Genomic DNA, 15,480 nt, shown 5'->3' on the forward strand with positions numbered 1-15,480 from the left:
TGGCCAGATGTTTAATGTTGCTGTGTCCCATCCACCCCATTTCCTGGTTTTTGGGGTACTACAACTAAAGGTCAAATCAATGCATTTTTGTCGCCATAGAATTAAGTGGGGCTTCTACTTGGGGGGAAGAGTAAATAATATACTTGGAGGGGCGAGAGAGATAGTATAACAGGCAGAGTGGTTGCCTTGCATGCGGCTCATCTATGTTCAAACCCAGCATCATATACAGTCCCCTGAGTTCCTGAATTTGATCCTTGGCCACCATGTATGATCCCCTGAGTACAATCAGGGGTAATTCCTGAGCACATAGCACAGGACTTATTCTTAAGTCCTAAGCCTAGACAGGTGCCCTCACACCCCCCTCCCCCACAAGCTCCAACATAAAACAAAAAATAATACACTTGAATCTGACATCAGACTAGACCTAGGCTAATTGTCAGGATCATGGAAGATTTTGTAGCTAATCCAGGACTCTATGACTTTAAGAACCAAGGGGTTATGTACATCCCACAGAACGTCCAAGTCTTTAGGGGACAGACCATAATACAATGGGTAGGGCACTTGCCTTGTGTCCGGCTGACCCAGGTCTGCTCTCTGGCATCCCATATTGTCCCCAAAGCCCACTAGGAATTATTCCTGAGTGTATATCCAGGACTAACCCCTAAGCACCACGAGGTGTGGCCTAAAACAAAACAAGGACTTCTTAGTCCTAGTGTGGTTGCTAATTGACTCTTACTTAGCAGGCCAAAGAGTTTAATTAATTCCACTAGAAATACCACCGGAAACTTCCATTCAAATTGGATGTCATTTTTCTACTTATGTTTAATAGCTAGTCTTTCTTTGAAGTAGATTTTTAATGTTTTTAAATAACGATTATTGTTCTTCAATTCCAACTGGGTGGTCTAGAGGACTACAGGGCTAATACTGTGAAGCTCCAGAGATTTATTTTTGCTGGACAGAAATTCTGGGCCAGAGAGATAAGACAGGTATTGAGGCACTTGCTTTGCCCATCCCAATTTGATTTCTGGCACTGCGTATGCCCCACCACAGTACAACTAGAAGTGATCCCTTAGAGGGTAAGACTAGTAGAAAACAGAATGGTTATATAAGTTAGGTGTGAAACACTAGACTGGAGTTGGTATTTTGTGAAAATTTGTGGGGTATCAGTACTGTTGAGAAGCTTTAATCATAGGTTTTCTTTCTCTTTTGGCCATCTAGAGCAAAAGACCAGCTCTGAAGCTTTGAGTCACTTAAGAGATCCCAGCATAGACAAGAAAAGGGGGCTCAAACATGAATGCAGTTACTTCTTAGCAACCATGAGGGACTCTTGGGCCATATTTTGCAGTGCTCAGGGGCAATTTCTAGCTCAGTGCTCAAGAACGAACCCTGGCAATGCTCAAGGGATCTTATACAGTGCCAGAATCTATGCAGGGTCAGCAGCATAAGGCAAATACCTGCACCTCTGTACTAGCTCTCTGTCCCTGGTGCAGTTCATTTATTTATTTATTTATTTTTATTTTATTCTTTAATTAGTGAATCACCATGAGGGTACAGATACAGATTCACACATGTTAGAACTTGTTTTTCCCTCATACAATGTTCAAAAACACATCCCTCCACCAGTGCCCGTTCTCCATCACCAATAAACCCAGTATCCCTCCCCCCATCCCATCTCCCCCCTATCCCACCCTGCCTCTGTGACAGGGTATTCCCTTTTGATCTCTCTCTCTCCAATTGGGTGTTGTGGTTTGCAATAGGGTATTGAGTGGCCATTGTGTTCAGTCTCTAGTCTACTTTTAGAGCACATCTCCCTTCCCGGGCAGGATCTCCAACCACATTTTACTTGGTGTCCCCTTCTCTATCTGAGCAGCCTTTTTCCCCAGCATGTGAGACCAACTTCCAAGTCATGGAGCCAACCTACTGGTACTTACTTCTACTATTCTTAGACACTAGTCTCCTATTCTGTTATTTTATATTCCATAGATGAGTGCAATCTTTCTATATCTGTCTCTCTCTTTCTGAATCATTTCACTTAGTATGATATTTTCCATGTTGATCCACTTATATGCAAAGTTCATGACTTGATTTTTTCTAATGCTGCATAGTATTCCATTGTCTAGATGTACCAAAGTCTCTTTAAGCAGTCATCTGTTCTCGTGCACTCGGATTTTTTCCAGATTCTGGCTATTGTAAACAGTGCTGCGATGAACATATAAGTGCAGATGTCATTTCGACTATACTTTTTTGCTTCGTCGGGGTATATTCCCAGAAGTGGTATTGCTGGGTCAAATCGGAGCTCAATTTCCAATTTTCTGAGAAGCGTCCATATTGTTTTCCATAAGGGCTGAACCAGTTGGCATTCCCACCATGGTGCTGTTCATTTTTAACCAGTGGTGTATCTGCAGTTCTTTATATTCTCTGTTATGGCTTGTATGGTTGAAGGGCATCTAACTAAATATTTTGCATGATTTTATAATCTTTGACATCAGACTTTACTTGAAAATCAGTTTGTGCTCTTTTCCAAAGGAACCCGGAATCAAATATGGCACAACATAGAGCATAGCTTCCTGGTGGAGTGAAGCTCTGCTTCTGGGTCAAAATGCATTCCAGCTGTGACTGAGAAGGAGAAATAGGGTGTCCCTCAAGGACAGTAGATACAAAGGCCAGGGGGATTGCCCCACAGCTGGAAGCCTGCTTCATAAGCAGAGGGGTGAAGGCAGATGGAATAGAGAAGGGATCACTAAGAAAATGATGGCTGGAGGAACCAGTTGGGATGGGAGGTGCATGCCGAAAGTAGATCATGGACCAAACATGATGACCTCTCAGTGTCTGTGTTGCAAGCCATAATGCCCAAAAGTAGAGAGAGAATATGGGGAGGGTGGGAAAGGGGGGTATACTGGGGATATTGGTGATGGGGAATGTGCACTGGTGGAGGGATGGGTGTTTGATCATTGTGTGTTTGAAACCCAAACATGAAAGCTTGTAGCTATCTCACAATGATTCAATAAAATTTTAAAAAATTTTAAAAAAAGAAACTGGGTGTCCATCCAGGTTTCCTGATGCCCGTACTCCTGGGATTTTCCTCCCTTAATGGTGTCGATCTGTTCATGGAAGTTTCACCTTTTCATAAAAGGACACGAAAGGAAACCCAGTCACTTTCTCTACAAACTGCTTTGTTCCATTTCAGCTGCCATCTTTCTTTACTACTCAAAATTTGAAAGAAATCATCTTGAACAAAAAGACAGTCTTTGAGCATGTGCAGTGCCTTGCCCAGCCCCAGGGGTGTCAGTACCATTTGCTGCTGGGTATACTTAGGTGTATTTTTTCCATCCAGGTGAGCCAAGAATGGGACTAAGGTTACTGGAATGACCTGCTGACCTGGATGCAATCCGGAGCCCTGGCTTCTTAGGTTTCAGAGCTCCTCACACTTCAGAGCATTATTACTTTTCCTGCCCCGGGTTCTGGCACTTTAATAAAAGCACCATTAGGAATCTCAGGTCCTGGAAAACAAAAAAAAAAGGTTTTATATTTCTGGGCTATTGATAGAGAGGCTTCAGCTATTCAATAAATTCACTCCAACTAACTACGCTGAAAGGCAGTGGCCTCCTTGACTAGGTACATTAGTCTGTGAAAGGAAATTGGATTGCACTGTTTGAAGAGCCCTAAACTCCTAGGCAGGATACTGATTTTTAAAGTGCTACTGGGGGGAGGCAGCTTCTTGAGCGAGTGCAGCTGTTAAATGTGACCTCGTTCTGCCGCGTGCGGGGGCCCCCTCCCCGCCTGATTCTTCCCGAGGGTGGACTTGAAAGACCCTCGTTAATGGGAAGACTCCATCTCTTTGTAAATCAGACTTGCTTTCTTGAGTCTATGTCTCCCCATCAGCACGTAATATTCCTCTATGTTCCACACAGAGTGGAGGTGAAAGATGTGGGGCAGAGGGCCCAATGAAGGGGGGAATCTACCTTTGACAAATGTTTTGTGTATGAGAGGAATTTGCTTTGTGATAGATTGGGAGAAGAAAATACAGCCTGTCTGATATGATGTGGCAGATTTTTTGAGGGGGGCTAGGGGTGTTGGCAGGATATCATTGTTTGTCCCCTACCCGACACTGAGTCTTGGGAAGTGAGCTTGTTAAGGCCACATTGGGTGGCTTGGTTGGGGGGGGGGCGAGGAAAGGTCAGATCCCACACTGGCTACATTTTCATTGGTTCTTACCCTTCCAACTTTTTGCCTCTGATGTACCATTTTCCCATAGGTCAGGAGAGGTAGAAAAGATTTTCAAGTCTTGCTGTGGCCCAATTAGTATTCACTGCAACACAAAGGGCAGGGTTTCAATGGGGAAGGAGGGGTTACAGCTGTGGGGTGCAAGTTACCCTGTGCTGGGGGAGATGTGGATTCCGGGGCTGGACTGGGAACAGGTGTCTGTCAAGCACATATCCTGATGGTGCTGACTTAGAATAGGTTGATGCTGGTGAAAGTCTGTCACATTGATCTCTGATCACAGAAGAAGGGTAAATAGAGGCTTATGCAGTGAAAATCACAGTTCAGTTCCACTCCACTTCACCTTCAGCGTAACAAAGTAAACATGTGCACATCCCTGCACATATTTACGGTACACACGCTGCCCTCACTTGAACCTGTGTTTCATTTTCTGGGAGTGAATGGAAAGAGCTTAACTCTGTCATCCATCCAGTTGCTTAACATAAAGCAGAATTTCTACACCTTTTCACAGCTGTGACCCCATTCCTATTTTGTTCCCTTCTTGTGATCCCTCCTTCCTATTGGTTGGTCCTCTACTCTGGTGTCTTACCCTCTCCCTCATTGATGTGATTTTCAACCCTTGGTTGAGATAATACTGATGTAAAGCTCCCTATCTGACGGCCACCAGTTAAGACCTATTTGTAAAATACAGGTCATTCCTAGGATGTTAATATGACCCCCAATCCAACAATATACATCTGAAAAACTCCACAACATACAGTCCCAAATCAAATGGTACATTTTTAAGTGTCTCCAACCTTGGTTTCATTCCTGTTCAGACACTCCTTTGAGAATGGCTGTTCTATGTTGGAACATAGCTGTCATTTGTGGAGATAATGCTACTGTTGATACTAGGCATTTTACTAATTCCAAAGTTTAATCTTGGCACCGGACTGATACTACAGCAGATTGCATGTAGCTATACCAGGTTCTATTCCTGGAACTTCATGTGGTCCCCGAGCCCTCCAGGAGTGAACTCTCAGTACCAACAAGTATGCCTACCACACCCCTCCCCAAAATTAAGAGTTTCATCATTATAAAAAAAACTTTGCAAAGTTAGACAGCCTAGTGTGCTGGGAATGTTATTCAGTGGTAAAGCATTTTGCTTGCATATAGGAGGTCCTGGGTTTTATCCCTGTACTGCCAAGAAGAGATAGAAATGTGATAAGGCCAAAGTTATATAAAATGAAATATGGGGTTGCCTTTGTATATAAAAAATAATAACCTAGTGATATGGGGCCCATCCACCTGGTCTACTAGTCCATGATGGCCTTGCAGCATAGTAGCTGTCAGACTTGACTCTACAGTTCCCCTTCAATACAGTTAAGTTAGTTTGCCTTTACTAAGTATTTCACTGTGCCCAGAGTGCAGTGCAGTCTGACTGTCATTGAAGTGCAAAGTGTCAAAGAACAGTTAGCATTTTTCCTAATACATATACTATACTGGGACTGGAGAGATAGATCAGGGATTAAGATGTTTACCTTGCATGGGACCAAGCCCAGTTCAATCTTTGACAGCACATGTTGTCCCCCAAGCCTCACCAGGTGTCACTCCAGAGCACAGATTCTGAATTGCAGTGCTTGTTGCCCAACACGGCTCCATTAAAAAAATAAATATACGATACATAGACTCACCTTGACCTTGTCAGATCTGCTTTTGAGGACTGAAACTTAATCTTTTTTAGAGATATAGTGGAGAGCTTGGCAAGCTACTGAAAGTATCTCGCCCACCCGGCAGAGCCTGGGAAGCTACTGGTGGTGTATTCGATATGCCAAAAACAGTAACAATAAGTCTCAGAATGGAGACGTTACTGCTGCCCGCTCGAGCAAATCAATAAGCAACAGAGTGACAGTGACAGTGACAGAATATTAACAAATAGACATCAAACATCAGTATCTTTTTTTGGGGGGGGGGTGATCATATTGCTTATGCTTTGCTGTCAACAAAGTGAAACAAATCTAGTCACAAGTCCCTGAGGGATGAAACAATAGTACAGAGGGCAAGATGCTTGCCTGGCAGGCGGCTGATTCCAGTTTGATTCCCATCGCTGCTGAAGGTCCCCCAAGCACTATCTAGAGTGATTCTTGAGCATAGAGCTGTGAGTAAACTCCAAGGATACCCAGCTCTGGCCCAAAATGTGTCCCCCCTGCAAAAAGTAACCGAGATCACTTTATACATGGGAGATTGTTTCAGTGGAGAGTATCTTCATCTCTCACATGCTTTTTCACCTCCTGTTCCAGTTCCTCCTAAACTTTGTGATTCCCAGTTGTGAAGTCTCCTATGTATAAATCAAAGGCCCCTGAACGATAGTCTTTAAGTCCTATGAGGGGAAAATGTTTATCCCTCTTTGGAAATCTCTGATGAGTCTATACTCAGAGTGCCCCATCCCCACAGTCTTCAATCTTCAGTTTTGCTTTGTATGGATGGTCCTTGGTGTTAAAAGCACATTCCTCTCTTTGTTTCTAGGTTCTTGCCATAGATTTATTCTGTTCTTGGAAAAAAAAACTGAGGAAGAAATTGACGTGTTTCGAATTTTGTTACTTCTATCATATCTGCGAAGGTACCACATAATTATATTGCATTTCTCTCTTCTTTTTTGTAGATTGGCAAGTTGTGTGCCTATTCTCAACAACGCCAATATAGATCGGCTTATTATCCCGAAGATCTGTTTATTGACAAGAAGGTATTAAAAGTTGCTCATGTAGAACATGAAGAAACCTTATCCAGCCGAAGAAGGTGAGAGGATTTTTTCCCCTCTGTTTCAGCATACAATTAGCAATTGTGTTTTCAGGTCAAAAATCATTGGAGTGAAACTTCTTAAATACCTGTTATTTAGTTCATCTGAGTCAGGTGCTTGATGAATTCAATTCTATTCTCTGTCAGTATTGAAGTGAAAGATATTTTATTATGGCCAATCCAAATTTAAATGTAAATTGGCTATATGTAATTGTCTAGTATGGCTGCACTGAGTGTAATGGACTTCTCCATTCAAGATATTGATTAAACACAACACGACCTCTTCAGTTTAAAATCTAATCTCATAATTCCATTTTTTGGTTTGTGTCTTTTCCCATTCTGAATAGTGTATTAGTATTGCAATGACTAGAGATAAACTAGCAGGACACACTCATGTGTACACATGCACACTGTCACTGTCACTGTCACCCCCACCCCGTTGCTCATTGATTTGCTCCAGCAGGCACCAGTAATGTCTCCATTGTGAGACTTTGTTGTTACTGTTTTTGGCATATCGAATACGCCACAGGTAGCTTGCCAGGCTCTGCCGTGAGGGTGAGATACTCTTGGTAGCTTGTGTGGCTCTCCGAGAGGGGTGGAGAAATCGAACCCGGGTCAGCCATGGGCAAGGCAAAAGCCCTACCCACTGTACTATCGCTCCAGCCCCTGCACTTTCTTTTAAAACAAGAAAATGAATCGATTCTGTTTCTAAGCCAGCAAATGAGGAATTAAAGTTTCTTTCTCTTTCTCCTGCCTCCTCCCCCATTCACATTGCCTCCTTCCCTAGTCTGGCTTCATGGTTCCAAATCAGCGGTAGCAAGCAGATGGCAAATCCAACATAAATCTGGGTGAATTGTCCTCCACCCAAAGGAAGGTAGCCAAACCCCACCATTGACTCAGCTTCCTACTCCTTGTTGACTTGGAAGAGACTGGGAGATATTGGCTTAAAGATAGAAAATGAGGAGATCAAATGAGTAACATGTCTGATTGCGTCTCAGTGGTTTTAGTTCATATCCACTGACTACTGCGGGTTTGAAATTGTGATTCTTTTGCTTTTTTTGGGTCACACCCGGCGATGCACAGGGGTTACTCCTGGCTCTGCACTCAGGAATTACCCCTGGCGGTGCTCAGGGGACCATTTGGGATGCTGGGTTTCGAACCTGGGTTGGCTGCATGCAAGGCAAATGCCCTACCCGCTGTGCTATTGCTCCAGCCCCTGAAATGGTGATTTTTTTATCATTTGTTTAGAGTGAGGGAAGGCAGGAGGACTTTCCAAACAATCCTCTCAGAAAGCCCCATTTTCTTCCCTTAAGTTCTTTTCTAAACTCATGGGTTAGCAGCAATATTAAAATATGAGTCAAAATCTTCAAAAAACCTGTTAGAGGCTCTGTGAGCCCCTCCTGTTGCTAACTTCCTATAGATGTCAAGCTTGAATTGTGTTCTTGTCCTTCATGTGAACAACAACTTTCAACAAAGTCTAAGCAGAAGCTGATAGGCAAATTTAGCGGTGTCACAGTAAACCACACAGTCAAGATTTTTTAAATTTATTTTTTATTGAGTCACCCTCAGATATACAGTTACAAAGCTGTTCATGATTGGGTTTTAGTCATGAAGTGTTCCAGCACCCACCCCTCCACCAGTGTACATTTCCCACCACTAATGACCCCAATTTCCATCCCACGACCCCTCTTCCCTAACCTGCCTCTATGGCAAATACTTTTCTTTTTTCTCCTTCTCTCCCTCTCTCCATCTCTCTCCCTTCCTCTCTTTCCCTTTGTCTCTCTCTCACTTTTGGGTATACTGAGAGGTTGCAGTCAAGATTTGTAAAAATTCAGTAATAATACCCTTTTATCACTACTTTTTTGTTTTCATTAAAATGTCATTTGTAGCCCAGAGAGATGGTACAGGGGTTAAGGAGCTATCTTTGCATCCTGCCAGACTGTTTCCATCTCACACAGCATACCTGGTCCCCCAAGTATCACCTGAGGTTGTTTCTGAGCACAAAACCAGGACGAGCCCCCAAGCACAGCTAGGTGTGGCTCCTAAACAATCACCTGCGGAGCTTTTGTAAAGTAAGCACAACCCAACCCATTGCCCCTTGGAGATGACCCTTTCTTCCTGGGCACATGTCTGAACAATGGGAGCTTGAACAAAGCCTCATTGCCATGGCTTCTATCTTGGCGACCATGCCCATTGGCCATTCCAAGATACTTTATAGGTGTTAATTCGTGGCAGGGGGATGACAGATGGATTCTTGGCTGGGCACCTGGATTTAGTACTGGATTTAGATTCATTTGGGACATCAGTGCTCACCCTGAAAAGTAAGGAAAGATGGAAGGAATCATTACAAAACCTGTAGACTTGAGGATGCAGGGGCCAAGGAGAGCTACTTTGATCAGTGGAAACCTTGGTTCACCCTATGATGTTGTGCTCATCTTTTTTTTACGCCAAAGCATGGGGCTCAACTTCCCTATTCCTTCCTTGGGCAGAATGAGAAAACAAAACTGCCTGAGAGGGGGCTGGAGCAATAGCACAGCAGGTAGGGTGTTTGTCTTGCATGCAGTCGACCCAGGTTTGATTCACAGCATCCCATATGGTTCCCCAAGCACCCCCAGGAGTAATTCCTGAGTGCAGAGCCAGGAGTAAGCCCTGAGCATCGCTAGGTATGACCCAAAAAGCCAAAAGAAAAGAACACTGGAGATTGTTTGATGTCCTTTCACTCCCTGGAGGAGGTCATTGTAAGCCCTTTGGAAAGAGGAGAGACTTGGATCCACACTTATAAAAGACACAGCTTTGCATTCCCCAATCTGATGTGATTAGGGCTTGTTTTGGCAGAACATTCGTACTTTTATACATTTCTCAGTATGTTCTGTACAGCATTTCACATTGTCCCGGGGGAGTGGGGGGGTGATTGTGCGCTTTCTAGCACCCTTCACACCCATGCACAAGCTCCATACTCTGTGGTTAAAAATATGATAATTGGAAAGGAACCCTTTTGTAGCATTCGGTTGGTGGAAGTTGTGAGCAAGCTGTCTGGATCTGATTATGAGCTGCAAAGCCCTTTGCCTTATTAAAATCACAACACACAAAGAATGTAAGGATTTCATTGCCAGCCTTCTGAAGTCATCTGTTTGTTTGGTCTGCCCCCAACTGGGTAGTTTGCAGCACACAACAAATCTTAAAAAATAGCTGCCTCCATGTAAAAGCGATTTAGAGACACAACTGGGTGTGTGTGCGCACCCAGTGTTCCTTACGGGGCTGAGAATGGAAAATAGCTGTCACCATACAGTGAGGGGCAGGCAAGAGGAGCAAGGGGCACAATTAGATGCGAAGGAATAAGATCTTCCCAGCCCTGCCAGCTCTGCTGTTTTCAGCATTCGATGTCAGGCTCTCCTTTTGCCCTCTTGAATGTCTCTTTTCTTCCCAATGATCCAACCTTCCTTGTCAGTCGTCTCCCTATTCCCCCATGAAGTTGGGTGGCATCCATCAGCACCATCTTTGCCTTTTCGAAATCCCTCAGTCTTTAGGGGTATCGTCCACCCAACGTCTGTATCCCAGGCGGCTGGCTGAAACTGGAACCTGGGACGTGTTAACCCAGGATCACATTATCCTGGGGTCACTCAATCCCTTTCGCCTGGGGAAATTGCAGCTTTGCATTCCAGCCTTCCCCCTGCTTTGCCCTCCCTGCCTCCACCTTCCCTTCTGACTTGGTCTTAAAGGGCAGTGGATTAAATGACACTAGTAAATGACCCTGAAAGAATAGAACAAAAGCTGATCTCGGCTCCCTGGTCTGAAATCAATGCTTCCTCTCACCCCTTCTCAGACTGCTGCTCCCCATTGGCCAAAGTGGCTTTGTAAAGCTTACTGGTGTCTTCCCTGCTCTGAACAAAACAACAAAGTATGTCCTGAGTGAATCAAGTGTGTTTCGGGTCTGGTCCAAGTCATTCTGCCCTTCCAGAGGACTCTCCTCCTTTCCCTGTTTGTCAATACTTCTGTGCTAAGCATTGTGGAAGGATTAGGCTCTGATGAATAGGAGCTTGCCACCTAGTGAAGGAGACAGATACACAAATAAATGAGTTTCTAAAGGGGTGAGCGAAGGCCAAACCCAGGCAATGTTCAAGTTCTGGTAGCCTGATTCCCGGGACAGATTGAAAATCTCCACATCAAATTCAGGAAATGTCTTGAAAAAAAAAAGAACTTTGGAGGTGGGCCTTGAGTGGAACATCAGAACTGCAAGTACTGGAGAAGGGCAAAGAAGCTGTCGCAGGTAGTAGCGACAGTAGAGAAATCACCTGGGCTCATCTCTAGAAGGGGGCGGTGAGGGGGGCGAGTGGGAAGTGGAATTTGGGGTCAGAAGTTGTGGAAAATTCTCAGCAGCCCTCTTCTGCATCATTCCAATTACAGCTAAGGTTTTGTATTCTTTTGTTCGTTTATGTTTTCCTCGTTTTTGAAATGTCATAGGACTTCCTATTCAGCATAAAAAGAACCTTAATGATAAAGGAGAAAAGTTCAGAATTTGCAATTGCAGGGGGTGAAAGGCTGGTTTTGACTTACGATGGTTTCCAATTAATGGTTTGATACCTGCTCAAGAAAATCATGGAGGGGCTGGAGCAATAGCACAGTGGGTAGGGCATTTGCCTTGCACACGGCTGACCCAGGTTCAATTCCCAGCATCCCATATAGTTCCCCGAGCACCGGCAACGGTAATTCCTGAGTGCAAGGCCAGGAGTAACCCCTGTGCGTCGCTAGGTGTGATCCAAAAAAGAAAAAAAAAGAAAATCATGGAAAGAAAGCAAAGAGAATGCCCTTCCCCCACAACCCAAGGAAGGGTTGCTGGGAGCCCTCCAGGGGAGATCACGTTCACCCAGCCATATCATTTCCATGTGGGTCATGTGTGCAATGGGGCCCTCTCCTTTCATTCCACATTAAATGGAAACTTCGGTGAAGAGAGTTTTTTTTTTTTTCTGAGCAGAAAACTGTCCTCCATCGTAGGTGCCTATCACAAAGGGAAAAAATCTGGATTGAGTTCTCCTTGGGTAACTTAATGGGTCATTTCATTTAGTTTTCAGGTACCTTATGAAAAGAGGGAAGTAAACATATTCAACTTCTCTCCTTTTAAAGTTATCTGTCACGGGCTATAGAGATAGTACTGGGGTTCAGGTGCTTGCCTGGCACGAGGCTGACCCTGGTTTGCTTCCTGGCGCTGCATTGTCCCCAGATCACCACAAGGGGGCGCGCCTGAGCACAGAACAGGGAACGTCCACACACCCCAGTTGTAAACCAGGAGAGAAAGTTTCCTTTCAGACCAAAGAAAAGGCAAAATTCACTTGCTTCTCCTGTCAGAACAAGTTTAGGAAGGAAGAATGAGAAGTGGCAAGGAAGAAGAAAAATGAAAGAAGCCCTGTAAATGCCATGAGGGGTGGGGCTGTAAGGGGCTCCTGACAAACTCCAGTGCTTGCCAGTCTCAGAGGACGTTATCACCTACTTAGCTGTCTGCCTTTTGTAAGACTCATCAATTTTCCAACCATTTAGAAAGTCTTTCTTCTAGCCTCCACAATCAGACATTTAGATTTCTTTTCAAGAATCAGAGTTTCGGGGCTGGAGCAATAGCATGGCAGGTAGGGATTTGCCTTGCACGTGGCCAACCCGGGTTCGATCCCCGGCATCCCATATGGTCCCCCAAGCACTGCCAGGAGTAATTCCTGAGTGCAAAGCCAGGAGTAATCCCTGAGCATCGCTAGGTGTGACCCAAAAAGAAAAATAAAAGAATGAGAGTTTCTTTTCTGACGGCTAGGGACACACTGGGCAATGCTGAGGGCTCACTCCTTGCTCCACCCTCAGGAATTTCTCTTAGTGGGGTTTAGGGGACCATCTTGGGGTGCCAGGGATCAAACCCAGATTGGCCACATGCAAGGCAAGTGCCTAGCTTGTAGTATTGCTCCAGCCTAACCTAAGGATCAAAGTTTCTTGGACAAAACAAGGCTTCTTTCCCTACCATATGTGTAGGATTTTGCATGGAAGGATTGGCCTGCATGAAAACATTGTACTTTGGGACTCAAAGGTAAGCTGTCTGGACTGGAGCCTTGCTCTTTCTTCTCCAAACATGCATATTGCTTCCAACCACAGCCCCTGGGAATTATGTGAGAACTGGCATTTACTTAATGATTCTGAGGCTTTTTTTTTAAATTAAAGCCATCTTGGATATAAGGTGAGTTCTGATGGGAATAGTCTACTTTGAGAATGAAAAATAACTCAGTGAATAAGCCTTGAATAAGTGAATAAGCTACATCTAATAGCCTTGTTCTCCCTCTTGGAGAACCTGACAAGCTACCAAGAGTCAATTGTCCACACGGGAGAGCCTTGCAAGCTCCCCAAGGGCGTATTCATATACCAAATACAGTAAAAAACATATTCATACCTCTCAGAGAGCCCAGCAAGCTACTGAGAATATCCCACCCGCATGGCAGAGCCTGGCAAGCTACCCTTGGCATATTCGACATGCCAAAAACAGTAACAATAGGTCTCATTCTCCTCACCCTGAAAGAGCCTTCAATCGTTGGGAAAGACGAGTAAGGAGAGGCTCCTAAAATATCAGGGCTGAGTATATAAGAGACGTTACTGGTGCCCACTCCAGTAAATCGACGAACAACAGGATGACAGTGATACAGAATAAGCCTATCAAGAAGAAAAAGTTTTAGAGGAACAAAAAACATTACTGGAGAGGAAAATCTAAGAGGAAAGAAGTCCAAGTATTAGTGGTGATTATTCCTGCTTGGCAAGACTTAGGTTTCTTTTATCCTTCCCCCTTTCCTTACTTTCTAGATGTCCCAGAGTGAGCAAATATTTCCTTTACAACTGGAAAGAAAACCTGCAGATTTCATTTTGAGACATGCAGGAAGAATAGTTGTACACTGCCATGTACAGACTTGGCAGTGCTGAAGTAGCTCTTACAAATTTCTCTTCTCCCTCTCAGCCCTGATTTCATTTCCTCTCTGTACAAAGCAGGCCCTTGCCCAGCTCTGCTGATTATTTCCTTTCAGACTTCCAAGGAGCGGTGCCCAGGAGAAAGTCCTCGCTCTGAGAAATACTTTTTCTTCTCTCTTCTACACCCTTTTTTTTTTCATTCTCTCTCAGTCATGCTTATGCTGAGATATAATCCCACATACCTTAATTCATCCATATAAATCCATAACTCGGCTGATTTTTTTCAATATTACCAAGTTCTTTTATTAATAAACTAAAGTACATTGATATAAATGACCAAAATGTCAAACTAAAAAATTATAAAAGGTAATTAATTTTTAAAAATCTGATTCTACTTCTGGTATTCCCTATTGAAAATGTGTATATATATATGTATATATAGTGAATGCACACTCCCGCCCGGGAAGGGAGATGTGCGCTGAAAGTAGACTAGAGACTGAACACAATGGCCACTCAATACCCCTATTGCAAATTCGGGTGATTTTTTTTTGAAGACTGACAGTTCATTTTGTGGAATATGTGTTTGTTTCTTCATTCATCAGTTCGCAGACATCTGTCTTTCACTTTTTGCTTGCTGTTAATTCTGTCTTGTCTGATGTGAGCCACATGTGTACTTGTACTTTTTTGAGAACTTTCCTTTTGTAGAGTGGGGGAGAAGTGGATTGGCCACACCTGAATATGCTCAAGGGGTTATACCCTTGACTCTGTGCTCAGGAATCACTGCTGGCTATATGCTGCTGCCCCTAAGCAGTGTTGGGTATTGAACCCAGGTCAGGCCATGGACAAGGCAAGTCTCTGGTCCTACTTTCAATTTTTAATTGAGAGGTGGGGCTGGAGCAATAGCACAGCAGGTAAGGTTTGCCTTGAACGCAGCTGACCCGGGTTGATTCCTCCGTTCCTCTCAGAGAGCCTGGCAAACTACTGAGAGTATCCTGCCCATATGGCAGAGCCTGGCAAGCTACCCGTGGCATATTCAATAGGCCAAAAACAGTAACAACAAGTCTCACAATGGAGACGTTACTGGTACCTGCTCGAGCGAATCGATGAACAATGGCATGACAGTGCTACAGTGCAGTGCTGCAATTGAGAGGTAACATTGGTTGGCAGGAATGTAAATGATAATATGATAATATATTCTATAGGCACAACATTGCCACAACACCCCACTACCACCACTAAAGCTTCAGTATGACTCAACCACTGTTCGTAGAGCCCTAGCACTTCTGTCCATTCCACGTCTTGATAAAATCCATTCTGTGATCAGGGTCTAAGCAGTTCTCATTGGACATTGTCTAGTCCCTTGGCTTGTTTCTTCAGATCCCATCTCTGAGTAAAATCATCTGCTATTTGTCCTTTTCTCTCTGACTTCACTTAACATGACACTCTCTGCTTCCATTCGGGGTAGACTTTTAATTCTTTGGGAGTAGAGAGCAGAAATTGCTAGATACTCTGGCAGCTCTAGGATGAGTTATGTGAGGAACACCAAAACTATTCTTCACA

At 44.0% G+C, this 15,480-nt stretch overlaps 1 protein-coding gene across 1 annotated transcript in view; it reads left to right on the top strand.

The window, feature by feature from the left end:
- The window catches only part of GPC3 (glypican 3), a 458,480-nt gene that overhangs the window by 288,261 nt on the left and 154,739 nt on the right, over nt 1–15,480 (top strand). The window contains exon 4 of the mRNA XM_004606379.2: nt 6,863–6,996. Coding sequence (XP_004606436.1) covers nt 6,863–6,996 — 134 coding nt within the window. The remainder of the gene's footprint in view (nt 1–6,862; nt 6,997–15,480) is intronic.

The sequence above is a fragment of the Sorex araneus genome, chromosome X (assembly GCF_027595985.1).
Source record: "Sorex araneus isolate mSorAra2 chromosome X, mSorAra2.pri, whole genome shotgun sequence".
Lineage (NCBI taxonomy): Eukaryota > Metazoa > Chordata > Mammalia > Eulipotyphla > Soricidae > Sorex > Sorex araneus.